We start from the raw sequence: 20,339 nt of genomic DNA, 5'->3' as shown, positions 1-20,339 counted from the left end.
TCTGCATACTGGCAGGACAGTCCCCTTTACAGGAGAAGCTGAGCTATGCTTCAGAGGGAGCTCATTCTAAGGAGGTGTGTGGGTGGAGTGTCAGATGCTGACAGGGCTGTCTCGGTAACAAAGCACTAACTGAATGTGAGAGGAGTAATGTTAAGTGTAGCAGGCAGTCTGCCACTTGGGATTCTTCATGGCTCCATTCCCCAGGGGTCCCAGATAGAGAGAGGCCATGATGAAAACGAATATGGTGTACTCACAGAAGACACTGGGGGCGCACACTTGGAGTGCTTTGTGATCTCTCTACCAGAACAGAAAAGAAGAGAAAGGCATTCTCCTCATCTTCTCCACAGAATGCTGCGTGGAGCACGTTACCTGCAGGCCTCCCATGTCAGAAGTTGTTTCCACCTAAACAAGAATTGGTGTCCCAGCAGAGTCTGGGACACCTGATATGAGCAGCAGCGAGCACCCCAAGCATGGCGCTCATCAGGCAGCCAGCACTCCACACATGCAGGGCTGGACGGTCAGTGGATATGGGGGTCTTCCCAGCAGAGGAACCTGAGCAAGAGAAGAGGACTACCCCACAGACAGCATGAAAAGACAGACCAGAATCACTCACAATCAATCCCGGGAGAACTCTGAAACGACTCCCTGGGTGTAAGAATGTGTATACGTCAAGGGTGAAGAACAGTGCAGGAATGTGTGAGGAGCTGGGGAAAGAACTGCTGAAACATAAATTATATACACACAAAGAATTGTGAGTTTGCCACTCAGGTGTGTATCTCTGGTGCACAGAATGATGCTTGGTTATCAGATATAAGAATATCTTATTGGTTAAGCCTTTGAAATAGATATTAAACACTTAAAATATATTCACAAGGCTTAAATGACTTGTGAATTAATTCACTGGTTACACAGAAGTGTATCAAGTTCAAGGAAACTCACTTTACTAAATAATGACTATAATAAATAGTCTCTTCTTAATAATGACTATAAAAAATTACTTTCTTTCCAGTCACTTTTCAAATTATGGCCTTCTCTCCAAGAGTATGGAAATAAAATCCATCCAGACACATACTTGTAACATTCTGATCTTATTAAAATACATAAAATAGGCCGGGGGCGGTGGCTCAAGCCTGTAATCCCAGCACTTTGGGAGGCCGAGGCGGGTGGATCACGAGGTTGAGAGATCGAGACCAACCTGGTCAACATGGTGAAACCCCGTCTCTACTAAAAATACAAAAAATTAGCTGGGCATGGTGGCGCGTGCCTGTAATCCCAGCTACTCAGGAGGCTGAGGCAGGAGAATTGCCTGAACCCAGGAGGCGGAGGTTGCGGTGAGCCAAGATTGCGCCATTGCACTCCAGCCTGGGTAACAAGAGCGGAACTCAGTCTCAAACAAAAAACATAAAATAACTTGCTTTAGTTTCAAGTAAATAAAATAAAATCTGCTATACAGAAAAATAAAAAGCTTCAATTTCGTAATTAGAAATAATGTTATTCAGTGATTCAATGCTGAATATATAAAACAGAAAAGCAAACAATGCTACTAAGTTTGCAGTTCAGGATATTTGTAATGAATATTACAACTTCTCCTTCCACAGGAAGTGGTGAATGAATATAAAACTCCTTGGAGATTTCATCCAAAGCCAGATATCTGTATTCAGGACACCTTGGAACTGTACCAGTTTCTGGATTTGGGAACATGGGGAAGAATAAACTCTTTCACAATTAAGAGCAGCAATGAAAGGAGATTCTGTTTGTATGTGCTCTGGTTATCAAGTACTGACCAGAGGGGAAGCAGGTTGGCTATTCTGCATGTACAAGTGGTATCCTTTTGAATACAGAAACAAAAAAGCTTTTAATGATTTCCTGGAAAAAACATGGGCCAGATTTTATTTCCAATTTTTTGAGCAACAATCACATCTATATTATTTCTACATATTTCCATATATTATGAAAATATCTACAGTATTTTGACATATTTATGGTAATCAAAAAGATTATTATTTTACTGCTAATACTGATCAAGAGACAGTCTGCGACTCATCTGGACAGACTATTTTATGTTTTCCTTCTTTTAAGCTATAAAACCAGCCAATATAGGCTTTACTGAGCAGTTCAGACTCCATCCCTGCTGAATGAAATCCTCAGCACACACTTGTTTGGCAGTACATTACCACGAGCATCCTCTTTTCTAGGAGATGAAGGAAAATCATACCTCTCCTTTAGCATTTTAATCTGAGTAATGTCAGATCTAACTGAGTACCACTGTGAGGAAAATAAATCACTAAAAAGAAAAATGCAGCCTGAGCTGTGTGAGCAAAAAAAATGGGAAAAACGCTATAGTTGATCTCTACGATGGTTACAGTATTACAAACAAATTTTAGATATTTGAATTTCATGTTACTTTAAGCACCTTCTAGGATATCCTTGTAATCCACCTTGGTTAATTCATTCATCAATGTTCAATCAGCCCAGCATAGTCTCCAAATACACAGCTGATGAATAAAGAGGGACATTTCTATGGAAGCAGGGAAGAAAGAGATGAAGAATATTATCTATTTTATAGGTGATGAGAGGCAAAAGACAAAGTTATTTATTACAAGCTATACACCATGTGTGGCTAAGCCAATGCCTTTGCCAAAATGTTGAGTCAAAATAAAGAAAATTATGTAAGTATAAGCTTCTGGCTCCCAGTTTAAATTTGCATTGTGTCACACACAAACCTCTCCAGATTCTTCAGTCGATATTGTTCTGAATCCTGCTAAATGAACACTTCTATGAAATACTACGATCCTTTTTCTTATCAATAAATCATTTCATCCAATGGCCTATAGTACTTTGTAATGTGAAATGTTCCTTCAGTAAATATAATCATTTTAATATTCCTATTATTAGGCCTCTAGACACCACTATTTTTTGTATTACAGCACAAAACTATGTACATATATTTTTCTAAGAACTTAGTATTACTGAATAAAATGATCTCCAAGGTCCCTTCTAGCTCTCAGTTTTAAAGAGACAATGTAATGAGTCTCTTTATTCTCCCATCATTCCTATTCTTTCCTCTCATGCTTTCTTCTACAATCTCGAAGCCAGTAGGCAGACTGCCAGATTCATACAAAAAGGAAGAACTGGCTCTAAAATATTGTTGACAATATCAGCAATCAGCAGACATAAAATTATCATGGATTTTGAAACAAAAAGTACAAATTTCTTAAAAGTAACCTTGACCTAAACTGGCTCTTTTGGAGAGCAAGTTGGTTAATTGAAGGAAAGGTATAGTGAGTTCATTCCTAACCTCAATGGACAAATTTGTTTGGATTTCCCACCTATACGTTTGAGAGAAACTGTTTCTGAAACTTTCTTCTGTATCTGACTCTCAGGAAACAGAGAGAAGGGACAGATTACCTCCTAACATACAATCTTGGAAACTAAAGATTTCAGTGGCCTTGTTCAAGTTAAGCAGAATTCGCGGTGTGCAATGGTAGCACAAAGCAATGTTTCTGTAGGGGCAACAGTGTAATCCCATTAATTCTAGCAGCCACAGACCTCTACCACCATACACTGGACAGAAAAATTCATATTTCCTCAATTTTCTTTAAAGTGCTAAGTAATAGCAGATTCAAGCCCTCCCCTCTGGTTCCCACTCTCCAGCCCAGGTAACAGCCCTGACAGCCAGCCCATTCTTTGCCTATACGTGAATTTTAAAACCGCTACTAAAAGAAAGAATATAAAATAAACAAGCACAATAATATTTTTTAGCTTCATATCTGGCACCAATGTCTAAAGTATACAAAACGGATATATAATTTGGAAATGAACTGGAACAGACAGAACTGAAATCAGTAAAACTGAAATCTGAAGCCTTTTAATACTGAGTGATTTCTGCTTGGTAAGCTGAGTTACTTCAGGCATTTCACTCGTTCAACAATTGTTTTGTTCTAAAGTCTTCTTTTGAATGCTTTGCTTCAGTATAACTTCTAGCAGAAGTTTTAAGATGAAAAATGCCCATCTGAAACAATTATAAGTGTGTTATAAAATTAAAATGAAGTTAGAAAAGCACAGCCACTCAAAGCCATATAAATAATTTAAGAAATGACCAGATTCTTTTTTTTTCTTTTTTCAGATTTTCTTTAAAAAGTGTACGGATCAATCTCTTCCCTTGTTTATCAGACACTACTTGATTTCTATAAAATAAAGACAAAAGTAGAGTAGTTATTTTTATGATTTAAAAAACATTTTCTCTGCAGAAGTCTTTACCCAGTTTTAGCCTCTCAGCTCTCAAAAATAATTTTTCTTTTTAGATAAGGCCTTTTAGAACTGTGTAATTATAGAGAATGTTAACTATTGTTATGAATGCAGCTATAAAAGATTTATAGTCTTTTTGCTTCCAACCTGTAAAAGAGAAAGGGTAAGTTCAGTAATACTAATGGGTAGTGACTCTGGGTAGCAAAGTGGAGCGGTGAGAAACATGCCCGAGTTTTCTAAGCAGATAAGCCATCAAGTTTTCAGGACAGTGAAGTATGCCTTCCACTTTGCCAGTGCTATCAGCCTGATCAGTGGTTCTGTTTCTCAAATGGCAGCCAAAATTAATCTCCAGAAAAGACTTAAAGCAAGTATCCTGGTCTGATTCTATAAGTGTGTGTTGGCTGGGTTTAGATGTATTAGAAAAATTAAAGAAGGAGATGTTAGATATGAATTTTTTGTCATTGTCTTTTAAAGGAGAAAGTCCTGACAATCACTTGCATAGCCTTAAAACAGCCACGGTTGAAAATGCAAATGGATCCTGTAACCAACAAACAGCAGTGCCTTTTCGGTCAGGCTGTGCTAGGCTGCTACGATACAGGTGGGCAGCATGTGGCAGGCAATCCTTTCTGATCCTTCTGGGCTGTAACAGGAGAGGCAAGCAGACTCTTGCATGTTAATCCTGGACATGGGGTGAAGTGTACTACAGACATCCAGGACAGCCACCAAGAAACTGATTCTTAGAGAGCCTCCTTTGTTTCACTCCACTAGCTAGGAGTTGGAGGGAAACTGAAGCTGTTTATTAGCACTTCTGTCATTTGCCATTTGCCATTTTCTTTGGCCACACTCTTACCTTGTACAAAAAGGCCTCTAGCTGTGTATGTACGCAGCATATGGAAAACAGAATAACGGGATTTACTGCCACTCTGTGGATCATAGCCTGATTTCTTCATATAAACTTTACATAGCTATATGGAGTATTATTATTTATATCGAACAGATTAACTATCCTTACAGAGACTTCTATTTTTTAAAATATTTAATTGACAAAAAATCTATATATTTATGGTATACAACATGATGTGATGTGAAATATACATACAGTGTGAAATGGTGAAATCCAGTTAATTAACAACATCCATTACCTCACATTCTTACCATTTTCTTGTGATGAGAACACTGAACTATAATCACCACGTTGTTCGATATATCTCTTAAACTTATTCTTCCTAATGGAAATTTTGTATACTTTGAACAACAAGAGATTTGTATCTTTTATATTTTTAAAATTTTGGTGTAAATACTTCTCACTTCTTAAACTTATCCTTCTATGTTTTATGAAAAATAACTTTAAAAGTATAGTATAAATCAGTATCAATTTTCACTATAGAAATTCACTTCTCATCACACAGCATTGTAAAGGCTCAAGAATGAGTGCTGCATGGTCCAGAGTCTTTGTTAGAAACAGAAATGAGCTCAGAAATGAGTGATTTTTTTAAACCTCAGACAACTAGGAGCAGCTTATTGGCTCTCGTCACATGGGAGAGTCACGGACTTTTCAACTTTCCACCCAAAGATGGAAAGAATTGCTTTCTATAATAATTCTGATAGAAATTTACCCACCTTATTGGAAAGATAGTGGTAAATTTTTTTTTGACTACTTCGTAAGGTAGTACATTCCATTTTAAAAATGTTTCTTGTTTTTAGAAATTCCTACTTTATTTTGTGCTAAAAATCTTTCCCCATTCAACTGTTACCCATAAATCCTACTTCCTTCCTCTGGAGTTACAGAAAACTAGTATTATTTTTCTTCCACACAAGAGCCCTTCAGATATTTGATTAGAAGTATTAATTCACCCCATGCTTTCCCCATTTCCAAGGCAAGGAGCCTCAGGAAATTTAACTTCTCGCATTCTGCTCTCCCTCACTCCCTGCCTTTCTCTGCTTTACTAAATCCTACTTTCCACAAGCATTAACTCAGTATCTGCTAGACAGTAGACCTTAGACACATGCCCATATAAATGACAAGAGCTCCAGACTCTCGCCTTCTTCAGCATTCTAAGTTGATTCGTTTGTCAACATTTCTTTCAATAGAGCCCTCAGAAGTGAACATTTTCAGAATGTGGTAGAACTATTATCTTTCTTACTCTGAACATCGCATTTCTCTTGGTACAGTCAATTCCTTTTGCCTGAGCCTTGCTATTTTCCCCAGTGCAATTCCTCTGAATGGATCTAATTTGGACTTTTTGGGGGGGAAAAAACTACACACATGGGTTCCTCTTCTTTTCCAACAAGCCACTTATGACGATAGAGTTCCTCTGTAACTATGCATAAGCTGCTTTGGTTACAGGCTGTCTTTTCCTCTTTGAAGATTTGACTTCTTTAGATTTGGATATAGCATTTTAATGCCATAATAGATTAAGTCACCCCAGAACACTGCACGCCTCATTTGCTGTGGCTGTGAAGCCACCATTGTTTGACTTACATCTATTTATCTGACTCTTCAGTTTGGCCACTTGATAGAGATTCTACCATTGACTAGAAGCAGATGTGGAGAAATAGGCTGATGTGTGACTGGATGGCTTCCATCCAGAAAAACTGTCTCCATATCTTTTTTACCTATTGATTGGTTTATAAAGAAAATAATTAAATTCTCCCATATTAGCTACCTCACAGCAGCCATGAAGCTTGCTTTTTATGGTATTTTTTTCATTTTAAACTAATGTATCAAGAAGTTCCTGCCAGTTCAGAGTTGTCCCCTCTATAACTGATTTCTTCATTATAGTAACTACAGATTATAGTACAAATCATAATGTATTTATTATACATAGCTAGAATGTGTTTACTAGATACCAGCCATTGTACTGGGCACATTATATCCTATCATCTCACTATTCCTTTAGTTCTCACAACTACTCTATAAGGTAGGTATGTTCATTCCCCCCCTTGACAGATCAGAAAAGTGAGGCTTGAGAAGTAAAGCAACTTGCCTGATTTCATAAAGCTAGTAAATAAGACTGCAGCATCTTCTTGTCACTCATTAATAAGGTGATTATTTTTAATCAATCCTGAATATGGTTCTGGGTGGGGCGTGACTTATGGCTGTGGTTAAAGAGGTAGCATGAGCCTGGGCAACATGGCAAAACTTCATCTCCACCAAAAAAAAAAAAAAAGCTGGGAGTGGTGGTACAGGCCTGTAGTTCTAGCTATCCACAACGATCACCTGAACCCGCAAGGTGGAAGTTGTAGTGAAGATCGCACAGCACTGCATTCCAGCCTGGGCAACAGAGGGAGAGCTCAAAGAAAAAAAAAAAAGGTGGCCTGGCATTCAGTGTAGTTCACTGCAAAGAACAGGACTTTTACACAGGTTCTAGTCTTGGCTCTTGGCTCTGACACTAAGTAGCTGCATAACTTTGGGCCAAAGGTTATTTTGCACAATATCTTCATTCTCTATATAAGAATAATTATCCTAACTTCACAGTGTGGTTGTGAAGACTCAGTGATTTCATATTTGTAAAAGCATCTATGACAGGGCTGTACACAGGGAAGAAGCTGAACAGACAGTCACTGATTCAGTGTTCTGCATTTTCAAATCCCAATGCAGGGGCATACTGTCATAGCCTCACAAGTGGAATTGCATCAGACTTGGATAATCTAAGGGGAGTGACATCGTACAGCAGAAACGTTCCTTCTTTAATCAGTGCTTGTCTCAAGAGTGTGTCTTTTTAAAGAAAAATCAGATGAAAAAGTACAGTGATATAAGAGAGAGAATAATAAAATTCCAGTTTGGGATTTGCCATTGTTGACCATTTGGTAGTCAACATAACTATTCTCAAAGGTCAATTCATTTTTGTGGGAAAAGAGAAAAACTGAGAGGGCACTGCATGCAGTGGGTTCGAACCCTTTCACAAAGGACTTAAAAGTAGGAAACAAATATTTATGGTGTGCAATTTGTTTCAGTAAAAAATGCTCTTCTTATTCCTTTATGCTCACCACCCAGCTTGCCTCAGTTTCCCTATTTGTAAAAAGGGAATGGCAGTACCAACTCCCAGGGCTGCTGTGAGTAGGTGGGAATACAGTAAAAGTTTTTATGACAATGCTGGGACACAGTAAGAAGTTAATCAATGTAATTGGTTGCAGCGATTGGTATTTGGCTATTCTCTCTTTCCACACATGAGAAAATATGCTTATCCCTTTCACTGATGTTAAAAATGACAAATACAAGAAAAAAAAAGAATGACAAACACAACCTTCATTAATACAATTTGTCCTTTGGTTCTCTAAAACTGCATGGATGTGGAGTCTGACCTGGTAAGGCCTTTTAGATGCCAATTCCATCAGCCAAGAAGGAAGGATTAGAGTCTAAGAAAACAATAGAAGGCCCTCCTGGCCTGAAGCCCATCTGTCCTAGATGTGCTATTCTTAACAGACCTCTTATCTGGGACTCTAACACAGATCCCAGATCCAAACTTATTTTTAACTTGGGGAAAAAGTGTAAAGGTACGAAAATGTAGAGAATAGTAAAATAGATTGTCACTTATGAATGTTAAAATTGTGTCATATTGGCTTCAAATCTTTTTAAACTAATTAAATAAACATGTGCTAGGCACTGAAAAATAAAACACAACTGATAAAGTTCTCACTCCCTTTGTACATCTCCCCAATCCTGTGTCCCGTTCCTTCCTCAGATACAACTGCTGTAATAAATTTGATGTCAAGCCTTCCAGTCCATGGTTTTATATACTTACATGCAGATATTCACAAGCAAAAATCATTTTGTATGTTTTAAGGATTTATGTGCACTATAACATAGTACACTTATCTTTCTGCAGCTTGCTCTGTCATTCAACATTGTCTTTTGAGATCTACTCATGTTGACACAGCAGCTCTGGTTCATTTACTGTAACTATTGTATAGTATTCCATCTTATGAATATTCCATATTGTCATTTATCCACTTCCTTACCAATGAATATATTAGGTTATGTCCAATTTTCCTGCTATTACAAAAAAATGCTGCTTTATACAAATCTTCTTATGTTTATTAATGAGAATTTCTTTGGGAATAAATCCCTGTGTAATTGCTACATTGCTTGGGGAATACATTTTTATTTGAAAATTCCTACATTGCTCTAAATATGTATGCAACATGCTACTGTCAGAATTTTTCAATTTTGCCAAGTTCTGACATGGTTTTAGTTTGCAATTCCTTATTACTACTGAGGTTGTGTATGTCTTTAAATATTTACTGGCTATGCAGGTTTCCTCTTCAATGATCTGCCATTAAATAACCTTTACCCGTGTCTCTAATGGATTGCTTGCCTTCTGTTTATTGATTTATAAAGGTTATTTGCACATTCCTGGGCTAATCTTTTGTTACATACACTGCAAATAACTTCCCCTCCTCTAAAAAAGAAACAAATTTGTCTAAGGTGTCTTTTGTCACCTCAAAATTTTCAAACTCTGATGTAGTCAAATGTCACTTTTTATGGTTTGTGTTTAGTCTTAAGAAATTATTCCTGCCATAACTTCTATTTTCTAACAATTTCAAAGCTTAATTTTTCTGTAGGTTTTTAATTGATCTGAATTTATTTTTGCATATTGTTATCAGGTAGAGATCCAATTTTATTTTGTCCCATATGGAAGGCCATTTGTCCCAACATCATTGCTCAAACAGTCCCTTCCACCTTCATTTGTAATGCTACACCTCTTACAGCAAGTTCCCATATCTGCACCAGACTTTCTCCTGTGGCGTCACTAATCTAGTTACCTATTCCAAACTTTCCGCATCACTACAGCACGACCACAGATGTTTTCCTCTTGTCTGTATCAATGAACTAAAAGTCAAAGACTTGGGCTGTGGTTTTAGTTTGCTATAGACATGTAGAGAAGTTACTTTTTCTGTGCTTCAGTTCTGTCATCCATAACATGTACAGTTTATCCTATTTTTCCACCTAGCTCCTGCACAAGGTTAAGGTCTTACCTATGAAAGAAATTCAAGGTCATAAGAAAAATTTTTCCATCATATTAATAAATAGCAGAACATATTCTCCTAACGGCTGCCAAAATTAATTTTCATATCTTTTTACACAATTTGGATGTTACCTATACAAAAGAAAAGTAGAGGAGACTAGGATAGGGCCTCTATAGGGCCATAAAACTTTAGGTTTAGTCCTTAGCTTTTTCTACTCTATGCAGGAAACCATGGACAAATTCTGGAAATTTACTTGCACATGCCACATATTTTCCAATGGAAAAAGGATAATCAAATACTCCTCAAACAATCACAAAATACAGTCACCCTCTGTATACATGAATTCTGCATCAATGGATTCAACAAATCACTTACTAGTTTATGACTTTGAATAAAACAATGTCTCTCACTCTGTTTCTTCAGACATGGGAAAGTGACTTTACATGTCTGTTCACTTATCAAACAAGTACTCTTTGAGCATCTACTGTATGCAAGTACCTTTCCAGTGCTGAAGTTACAGCAATAAAGAAGTTCTTGCCCCTATAGTGTTATATTGCAGTAAAGGAGACAGATAATACACAAGTAAACAAAGATAAACAAGCAACTAATAACATACAACTGAGATGACACTCAAAGTGTTCTATAAATGGAAACATACAAATATATGGTATTCTGACTTACTATCATTAGGGATATGGTGGAAAGTTCCTCTGAAGTTGATCACAAATTAGAGGTGTAATTGTTCTCTTTTATTTTAAGTAAGCTTGGTAGGGAATCAAGCCATACCAGAGACCCAGAAACTTCATTCCATTTGGTTCCAAGTACTCCTCTGTCCTTTTCTTTGACCAGTCCCTTACACAGTAAACTTCACTCCAGCCAGGCTGGTCTGTCAACTGTTCTCAAATATCCACCTATCATAGCCTCTTCTAATATTCTCCCCTCCTAGAAGACATAAAGTCTATTCTCCACTTATTTTGTTTTTACTCATACACCACTTAAGTGTATTACGTTTAGGCAATTTTCACTATTTCCAAATCGGCTGAGAACAAGTTAAAAGAGAAGTGATGTGCATGTATGCACTTTTTCCTCATTATTTCCAATACAATAAACAACTCCAATGTATTTAGGATTTTTTGATGTATTTAGAATTTTCGTAACTGAAAAAAATGAGAATCCCGTGGGTAAGGCAGAGGATGAAAGATATATTTTCTTAAGGGTAAATTTTTAGGGGTTAAGACATTAAATTAAGCACTGTTAAGAAGCTCAAGACACGGGCAACTTGATGCAGGTGGTTGGGCGAATAGCTAAGGTTTAATCTGATTATGCAGAGCTCTTAAGATTTTCTAAAGTTGTGTTTCAAATCCATGAAACAATTTTCAAAAAAATTCAGCTTTACGAGTACATAGGTGAGAACTATTCTATAAAACACATTGCTTTGAAACAAACATATAGTTAAGATTTTCAAATTTCACTGACTAATAAAACTCATGTAACCCAAAGAGGAAGAAACAAAAATCACAGAATAAAACCTTTATCACTTTTTTATCCTTCCCAGAAAAAAAAATCCGTAATGTCAAAATTAAAACCCATCATGACAGAAATATGAGAATTTTTTTTTGAGATGGGGTCTCACTATGTTGCCCAGGCTGGAGTGCAGCGGCTATTCACAGGCGCAATCCCACTACTGGTCAGCACAGAAGTTTTGACCTGGGCCTGTTCACCCCTCCTTAGGCAATCTGGTGGTCCCCTGCTCCTGGGAGGTCACCATGTTGATACTGAACTTAGTGCAGACACCTGATCAGCATAGCACACTACAGCCCAGAACTCATGGGCTCAAACGATCCTCCCACCTCAGCCTCCCAGGTACAGGCATGCGCCACCATGCCTGGCAAAATACGAGAATTAAAAAAAATTTAAATACATGTAGATTAATCAAGATAGCTCTGCTCAGATGTGCTTTAAAAAAAAGATTAATCAAGATTGGTTTATAAAAATATTCCAGGCACATAGAAAGAAGTTGGAATTGTAAAGATAAACATGATTAAGTTTCTGTGGGTAACAGCCACCAGTTCCAAGTGTTTATTCTCAGGGAATCTTCACTATGTGTGAGTACACATATTTTAGTGATGAGAACACTGATGTTCAAATGACTAACAGTTAGTAAGAAGTGGAGTAGAAAACTGAATCTAGGAGTGTATGATTAAGGAGAGAGATTTTCAGAAGCTGGTAATATGAAAAGTGGAAAGAAGTGACATATTAGTTCGGCCCCTTTATAAACTCCCTATCCAGGCTCTCCCAATCCCATATATTATGGAAACAAGATTTTCCTAAATGATGTTTTCATCATTTGACTCCCCATTTCAAAAACCTAACTCTTCTCTATTACCTACAAAATCTAGAAGAAACTTCTTAGCCTCAAATTCAAGACTCTTCAAAATTTGACTTCTCTCTCCTAGCATAAATCCCATTATCTTCTTGGTCCACAGATTTCACACATTTAAAAAGCACTTATTGCTGGGTGCGGTGGCTCTCGCCTGTAATCCCAGCACTGGGAGGCTGAGGTAGGGGGATCACCTGAGGTCTGGAGTTTGAGACCTGCCTGGCCAGCATGGTGAAACCCCATCTCTACTAAAAATACAAAAATTAGCTGGGCGTGGTGGTGGGCACCCATGGTCCCAGCTACTAGGGAGGCTGAGACAGACGAATCGCTCAAACTCAGGAGGCAGAGGTTGCAGTGAGCCAAGATTTCGCTACTGCACTCCAGCCTGAGCGATAGAGTGAGACTGACTGACTAATTAAGTAAGTAAGTAAGTAACTAACTAACTAACTAAATAAATAAATAAATGTATTTATTAGGTCTGGATGCGGTGGCTCATGCCTATAATCCCACAACTTTGGGAGGCCGAGGTGGGTGTTGATCACTTGAGGTCAGGAGTTTGACCAGCCTGGACAACATGTGAAACCCCGACCCTACCAAAAATACAAAAATTAGCCAGCTGTGGTGTTGCACACCTGTAATCCCAGCTACTCTGGAGACTGAGGCAAGAGAATCACTTGAATCCAGGAGGCGGAGGTTGCAGTGAGCTGAAATCATGTCACTGCACTACAGCCTGGGCGATGGGGCGAGATTCCATCTCAAAAATAAAATAAATTTAAATTAAATTAAATTAAAAGCACTTATTGAGCACCTAATTTGTGCTAGCCTCTGGGAAAACCAGCCTTGTCCATAAATTGCTCATAGTATCGTGTTATGTAAATATACTTGTGTTACTACTTTCTGGCGCTTTCCCCAGTTATTTCTCCTAAATGGACTGTTCTGTTCTATCCTATATTCCCTTCTTCCCACATACCAAAATCCAACTCCTTCATAAAACATACACTAAACATTTTTGCCAGAAATTGTTCCCATTCATTTGGATCCCTAGAGCATAAGATTTCAAATTGGAGTGTACCTGGTTCTTGGTATACAGATTCCTAGGCCCCTCCTCAGAGATTCTCATTCTGTAGGCATGCGTACTTAAACCTATCTGACAGATTCCTAGGTCCATGCTCTTTCTACCCATCCTTTCACACAGTCGGTTTCATCATTTTCTTCTCTCAGTGAATGACTGCTGAGTACAGTGGTGTCACACAGACACAGTCTTGATCTCAGCTTATTAATCCTTATGATGTTGGCTCTTTCGTTCCCAGCCATCTCTTGGACCTGAACAGATTTGTGACATGATAAAGAATAAGTTACCTATGCTGTAGGGTCTAGACTTTTTTGTCATATTACTAGTCACATTATTAGACTAAGTCTTTCTATTGGATGGAATGGCACATGGACATGGAGGCACATTTACTGGATGGGGTGATCCAAACACTCACTGGTGACTTGTGAAGTACGCTTGCACTGGAAGAGACAAAGGAATCTCTTTTGTACTACAGATTTTGTCAAGCAGGGGCTGTCTTTTATATTTAAATTGATAGTGCCTACACACTGCCTCTAATTGAGTGGTACTGAGCACGTGCTGAATGAACAATGAGTGTATCTAATGAAAAAATGACTGAGGCAATGTATCTGCATGTCTCCTTGAGAGCAATTTTAAATAATACATATTCAATGTAGAGAGCACATTTATTTCCTTCAAAAGGAGAACAAATACAAAATATTCCAAAGTTTGCACTAAGAACTTTAAGACTGTTACACATGCTCTATCTTCTATCTTATATAAAGCAAGTACTGGTGAGATTAGTGTTAACAAATGTATTAAAATAGGGTGTTTCTGCTTACTTTTAAAATTGTGAGCAGAAAATGATTTATGATAGTAAACCTAATTTACAAAAGGAACATGGTAGCGTTTTAGTAGCAGCGGCAGGACTTTAACGGGGTTGATGTCATAACCCTATTTTTTAACAGAAAAACATGGCTTCCAAAATATTGTGACACTAGCATGGTTGCTTTGTATTTATGAGTCTGATGCAGACTTCAGGCAGGAAATCTCAAAATGACTTGTGATGTGTGCCATTTTTTTAAGGAGTCTGAACACAAAAAAGGCCAAAGGAAAGGGGACACTCTCTTCCTTATGAAGGAAGGTATGTTGCTACAGGACTTGCCTCTCACAAAAGTTTTTTTGTGAGGCTTTATAAAGTGTTAATGTGTACTAAAATGCATTGAAAAACATTCAGCTGATTAATATAAAATAGTATCATTATACAGTACTGGCAGCATATTTAAGTTATACTAGGTAAAGGCTACATATATGTAAAGTAAAAATTATTCAGCAAATCAATATATCATAGCTTTATATTACTATTAAGATAATCATTTTTAATTTCAGCAAGAATTTAATGCTATATAGGTTTATGTAAATAACATAACCCATAAATATGAATTATAGAAATACATATGCATTTTAATTTCATTTAAAACTTATGATGAAACATGGATTTCATTATTTATAAATGATATAATCTGGCCCTCGCCACAGATAGGACTATGAAGTGTGAATACAGTTGTAGGAATACATATTATCATTTACTAAAAGGTAACACAAGCCTACGTGTATTGATGAAGCAGCTATTCTACTGAAACATGCCCAAACTGAATTGTGATGATTTTAAATGCATCGAGAAATTGATGATTTAATGATTTCAATTGCTACGTAAATTAGCAAACTGCTAGGTTATAAGTGCTGTGGGGAAAAAACCAGTGTAAGAGGATCAGGTGTGGTACATATCCAGCTGTGTGTGTGAATATAAGGCAGGTTCCAGTTTCACTAGAGTGATTAGGGTAGGCTGGGGGCACGGAGGGGAAGATCTACACAGCCAAAGGACAGCCAATGTAAAAATGGTGAGACCCCATTTGATTCTAACAAAACAATCTCACCACAGACATAATACCCCATTGAGCAAGTGTGTAAACAGTGTCTCAAAGCAACTTAAGCAAGGGAATAGAGCTAGTAAATAATAAAGCCAGGGCTAGAACCCAGGTTTCTTGACTCTTCGTCCAGTGCCTTTCTTTTGTTTTGTCCCTCTGTTCACCAGGCACAGAGGAAGGTGCCCTGTCTCTTAGAAAGCACTGTGTAAACATCATGGATGAATCTGGAAACCATCATTCTCAGCAAACTGACACAAGAAGAGAGAACCAAGCACCACATGTTCTCACTCATAGGAGGGTGTTAAACAATGAGAACACATGGGCATAGGGAGGGGAACATCACACACTGGGGCAGGTTGGGGGTGGAGGGGGTTAGGGGAGGAACAGCGGGGGGCAGGGAGGCCGGGGAGGGAAAACAGTGGGAGAAATGCCTGATGTAGCCCACGGGGAACAGAGACTGCAAACCACCATGGCATGTGTGTACCTATGCAACAACCCTGCGAGATGTGCACATGTGTCCCAGAGCTTAAAGTACAATTTAAAAAAATCAAGTTTCATTGCTTTGGGGTGGTGATTGTGATTATTATTAATCAGTTCCATGATATTTCTTTGTATTTTTAAATTTATGCCTCATAGTTGTACATTTTCCCAGGGTACATGTGACGTCTTGGTACATGTATACAATGTAATGATCGAGTTAGGGTAACTGGAATATCTATCACTTCAAACATTTATCTTTTCTTATGTTAGGAATATTAAAATTCTCATCTAGCTTTCTTGAAATATAAAATACATTGTTAACTAGAATTACTGTACTATAGACTACTAGAATCTATTCCTTCTGATATTTCCAGAAAGGCATATAAAGCTCAAAGAATGGTTTCATCTTCCCTTCCCACAGCTTGTTTTTCCTCCTTCATTTGTGTTCTTCTCTTGAATAAATTATTTTAATGTCAAACTGTCACTTAAACTAATTATACTTTTCTGGATATTTGACAAAGGAAAGGTATTAAGGGTAGGAATAACCTATGAAATGGAAACCATTTCTAACATTATAAAGGGCTGAGGAAAGAATGGAGAGAATGTGGAGCCCAGAGACTCAGAGAGAGCCTGTGTGTACCTAAGCAACAATCCTGCAAGATCTGCACGTGTACTCCAGAACATAAAGTATAATAAGAAAAAAAAAAAAAAGGGAATCTGTGGATAAGGCAAAAATGTGGGAAACAGGCTCAAGGGGTGAGGGAAAGAGATTTTAGAATATTTTCAAATATATAGTAGGAAGAATGAAGTCAGACTGAAGAAAAAAATATTTTCTTTTTTTTTTTTTTTTGAGAGGAGTTTTGCTCTTGTTACCCAGGCTGGAGTGCAATGGTGTGGTCTCAGCTCACCGCAACCTCTGCCTCCTGGGTTCAGGCAATTCTCCTGCCCCAGGCTCCCAAGTAGCTGGGATTACAGGCACACACCACCATGCCCAGCTAATTTTTTGTATCTTTAGTAGAGATGGGGTTTCACCATGTTGACCTGGATGGTCTCGATCTCTTGACCTCGTGATCCACCCGCCTCGGCCTCCCAAAGTGCTAAGATTACAGGCTTGAGCCACCGCGCCCGGCCAAAAATATTTTCAAATAAACATACGAGAATATTAGACAACAAACAACATACAAGAAAAAAGAGAATACGAATCCGATTTCAGACAGTAGACTGAAGAGCTGGTGGAATTACTAACAGCAAAAGGGAACAGAGTAGAGAGTCTGAAAGATGAGTAGCTTTCTTTTTGTAATGCTGGGTTTAAGGTGGCAGCGAGGTTCTCACTAGTGGAAAGGGTCTAAGAGCTTTAAGAGGCAAACTTGGAAGCTCTGTGCAATCTAGAGCTGTTTGTCCAATACAGTCACCTCTAACCACAGGCAACCACTGAGCAACTGAAATATGGGTACCCTGAACTGAGATGGGCTCTAAGCATCAAATACACACTAGATTTTGAAGATTTTCTATGGGAAAAAAAAGAATTAAAATCTCCTTTTTTCTGCATTGATTACATGATGAAATATATACATGGCCTGGGTTAAATAACATTATTAAAACTAATTGCACTTGTCTCTGTACTTTTTTAACATGATTTGTAGAAAACTGAAAATTACATATGTGGTTTATATTATATTTCTATTGGACAGCAATATTATATATTAAGATCACAAAAGGGATAGAGACATCATTCTGAAGTATCTCAACTAAACATAGATATGGAAGAAAAAAGGACACACATCATCATAATAGTTAATATTTACTAAGCACCCCAAGCACTATGCTAGACACATAAAGGGCACCGTCTTATTTGTTCCTCCCAAAAACCTTATTAAACATCTTTTATAGAATAAAATACTGAGGCCCAAGGTCACACAGTTAAATGTCGGTGTTAGGATTCAAGGCCATGATGACCCCAGATCTCAAGTTCTAAACGGTCACAGAAATTTCAGAACAAGTATGCTCTCTAATTATTAAATGGTTAGATTTTAAATGTCATATTTAAACTATTTATTAGAATGGTTCATTGTCAAAGTCAGTTATGTCCCAATTCAATTAAGAAGAAAAGCTACAAACGTGTGGATTTGTAACTTTAGAATTATGATGAGCTACTGATGCTGGCATATTTTCACCAGATCCGGCCATTAAAGACGTTTCCGGTGCGACTTCTTTCCTTTTACCAATGTTTATTCCCAGAAATGCAAACCTGTCAAGTTAGATGGTACATATCCAACTGTCCAACGGAGACGATCATCCACCTAATCCTAAACAGCAGCACCTGTTTTCTGAACATAACTAGACAGATAATACGGATCTACTTGACAAATTTTCAACATTCTCTTTTGGAACACAAAAGCACCTGGACCTCTCAAAGTGACTAAAACGTTTTGAAGGAAGCTAAACTAAATGGAACCTTTGTTGAAGAACCAAAAATTAAGCTTTCCCAACTGGATACTTTAAAAATAGATATAGTACTCCTTGAAAATGCTTACTTTCAAAGAACAGAAAGAAAAAAAGGCTGGATACTTTGAATCCTAGGAATCTTAACAGTAAAATCTCCTACAAATACAAATTGAAGTCAATAAAGTATCTGTCATTGACCTTTGGTTGGTTCATTGGTATTAATTTCAAAGACAAACTTTCTTTCCTTTTTACATTTAATTTCTGCTAACTATCTGGGAAAGATGGTAACCACAGAACTGCTGAACTTGTATAGTCAGCTCTAATTACATCTTTTTCAAAAACTTACTCATGTAAATTTTATTAAACAATTTATTTACAATTAATACATTTCCCTAGACTAAGTCTTTTAAAACCACTGCCATAAATCCACATTATAGAAATAGAAAAACAAAAGGATATTTGAAAAAAAAATAATTATTTTGGAATAAGACTAACTAGCAGAGATATCTTACAAGACAGTTCATACTGGACATGTATTCAAAAGGGTGTCTCTCTGAACTGACCCACTAATTTATTTATAAATTAAACCCCCTAACCTTCCTCCTCCCTGGCCCCACTTCTTTTTTTATAAAGTAATATGATTTCAGCTGGGCACAGTGGCTCATGACTTGTAATCCCAGCACTTGGGAAGCCAAGGTGGGTGTTGATCACTTGAGGTCAGGAGTTCGACCAGCCTGGACAACATGTGAAACCCTGTCTCTACCAAAAATACACAAGTTGGCCTGGTGTGGTGGTGCACACCTGTTATCCCAGCTACTCAGGAGGCTGAGGCACGAGAATCACTTGAGCCCAGGAGGTGGAGGTTGCAGTGAGACTAGATTGCACCATTGCACTCTAGCCTGGAAGACAGAGGGAGACCCTGCCACAAAAAAAGAAGAAAAAAAAAGGTAATACAATTTGGATTTGGGAATTAAAAAAAAAAATTCCTCTGAAGACCCAAAGTTTCTGAGAAATACTTATCGAAACAGGAAGCATCACACTTGTGCAGGATAAAGCTTTCAAGAGCTTGCCCTTGATTTTAGCTCTTTTAGGTTAAACATTCCCATGACTTTTCTATTCAGCTAACAAGTGAACTTATTCCCTTACTCGATACAATTCCTACCTACACATTGGGACAAAGCGTCAGAGCCCAAAGGAGAGAGCCAATTGGCCCTAAAAATGCCTTGTCCACTCTGATGCCAAGGTGCCAAGGGCATGAAGCGACAGACCAGTCATAAGAGATAGCCGCCTAGACTTTTGTCATTGAAGGCTGCCAAAATCGGGTCCCTCCTCTCAGGGAGTATCTCCCTCCTCCCAAACTTCACTTGAGACTCTCATCATTACAACTGTCAGCTGCAAAATGTTTGCAGTTGCTCTCCACTTGTGCATTAGCAGAAAGCAGCTTGCTTTATTGGGTTAATTCAAAAGAGTTATCAAGGACTTACTGTGCGGCTGTAGGCACTAGAAAGACAGTAAAGAACAAATGATAAAAATCTGTCTTCCTGAAACTTACATTCTGGTAGAGGAGACCTTTCAAGAAACAAGCTAAAGAAACAAAATATGCAGTACACTAAACAATACATGCTCAAGAGAAGACAAAATGAAGCAGGCAAGGGGAATATACACTATGGTGGGCTGGGTAGGAAAGGTTAGAATTTTAAGATTAAGTGGTCATACATAATCAGGCAGAGAATATGTGCCTAGAGGGGTAGCCAGGGCAAAATCAGATGGAGTAAGAGAAAGGTGGTTAGCATATTTCAATAAGCCCTGAAGTGGAGAGGAAACCCTACGGGAAGGG

The 20,339-nt window shown here is 37.9% G+C and overlaps 1 protein-coding gene across 14 annotated transcripts in view; it reads right to left on the bottom strand.

The window, feature by feature from the left end:
* The window catches only part of ELOVL2 (ELOVL fatty acid elongase 2), an 88,288-nt gene that overhangs the window by 43,986 nt on the left and 23,963 nt on the right, over positions 1-20,339 (bottom strand). For 3 of the 14 annotated variants that reach the window (XM_078368371.1, XM_035294925.3, XM_035294926.3), the window contains one exon: positions 13,671-13,921. The exons of the other annotated variants lie outside the window; for them this stretch is intronic. In XM_078368371.1, the coding sequence (XP_078224497.1) occupies positions 13,671-13,781 (111 nt within the window). In that variant the 5' untranslated portion in view covers positions 13,782-13,921. The remainder of the gene's footprint in view (positions 1-13,670; positions 13,922-20,339) is intronic. 14 annotated transcript variants of the gene reach the window in all.

Source organism: Callithrix jacchus, chromosome 4, assembly GCF_049354715.1.
Source record: "Callithrix jacchus isolate 240 chromosome 4, calJac240_pri, whole genome shotgun sequence".
NCBI lineage: Eukaryota > Metazoa > Chordata > Mammalia > Primates > Cebidae > Callithrix > Callithrix jacchus.
This window is presented reverse-complemented; position numbering and strand designations above follow the sequence as displayed.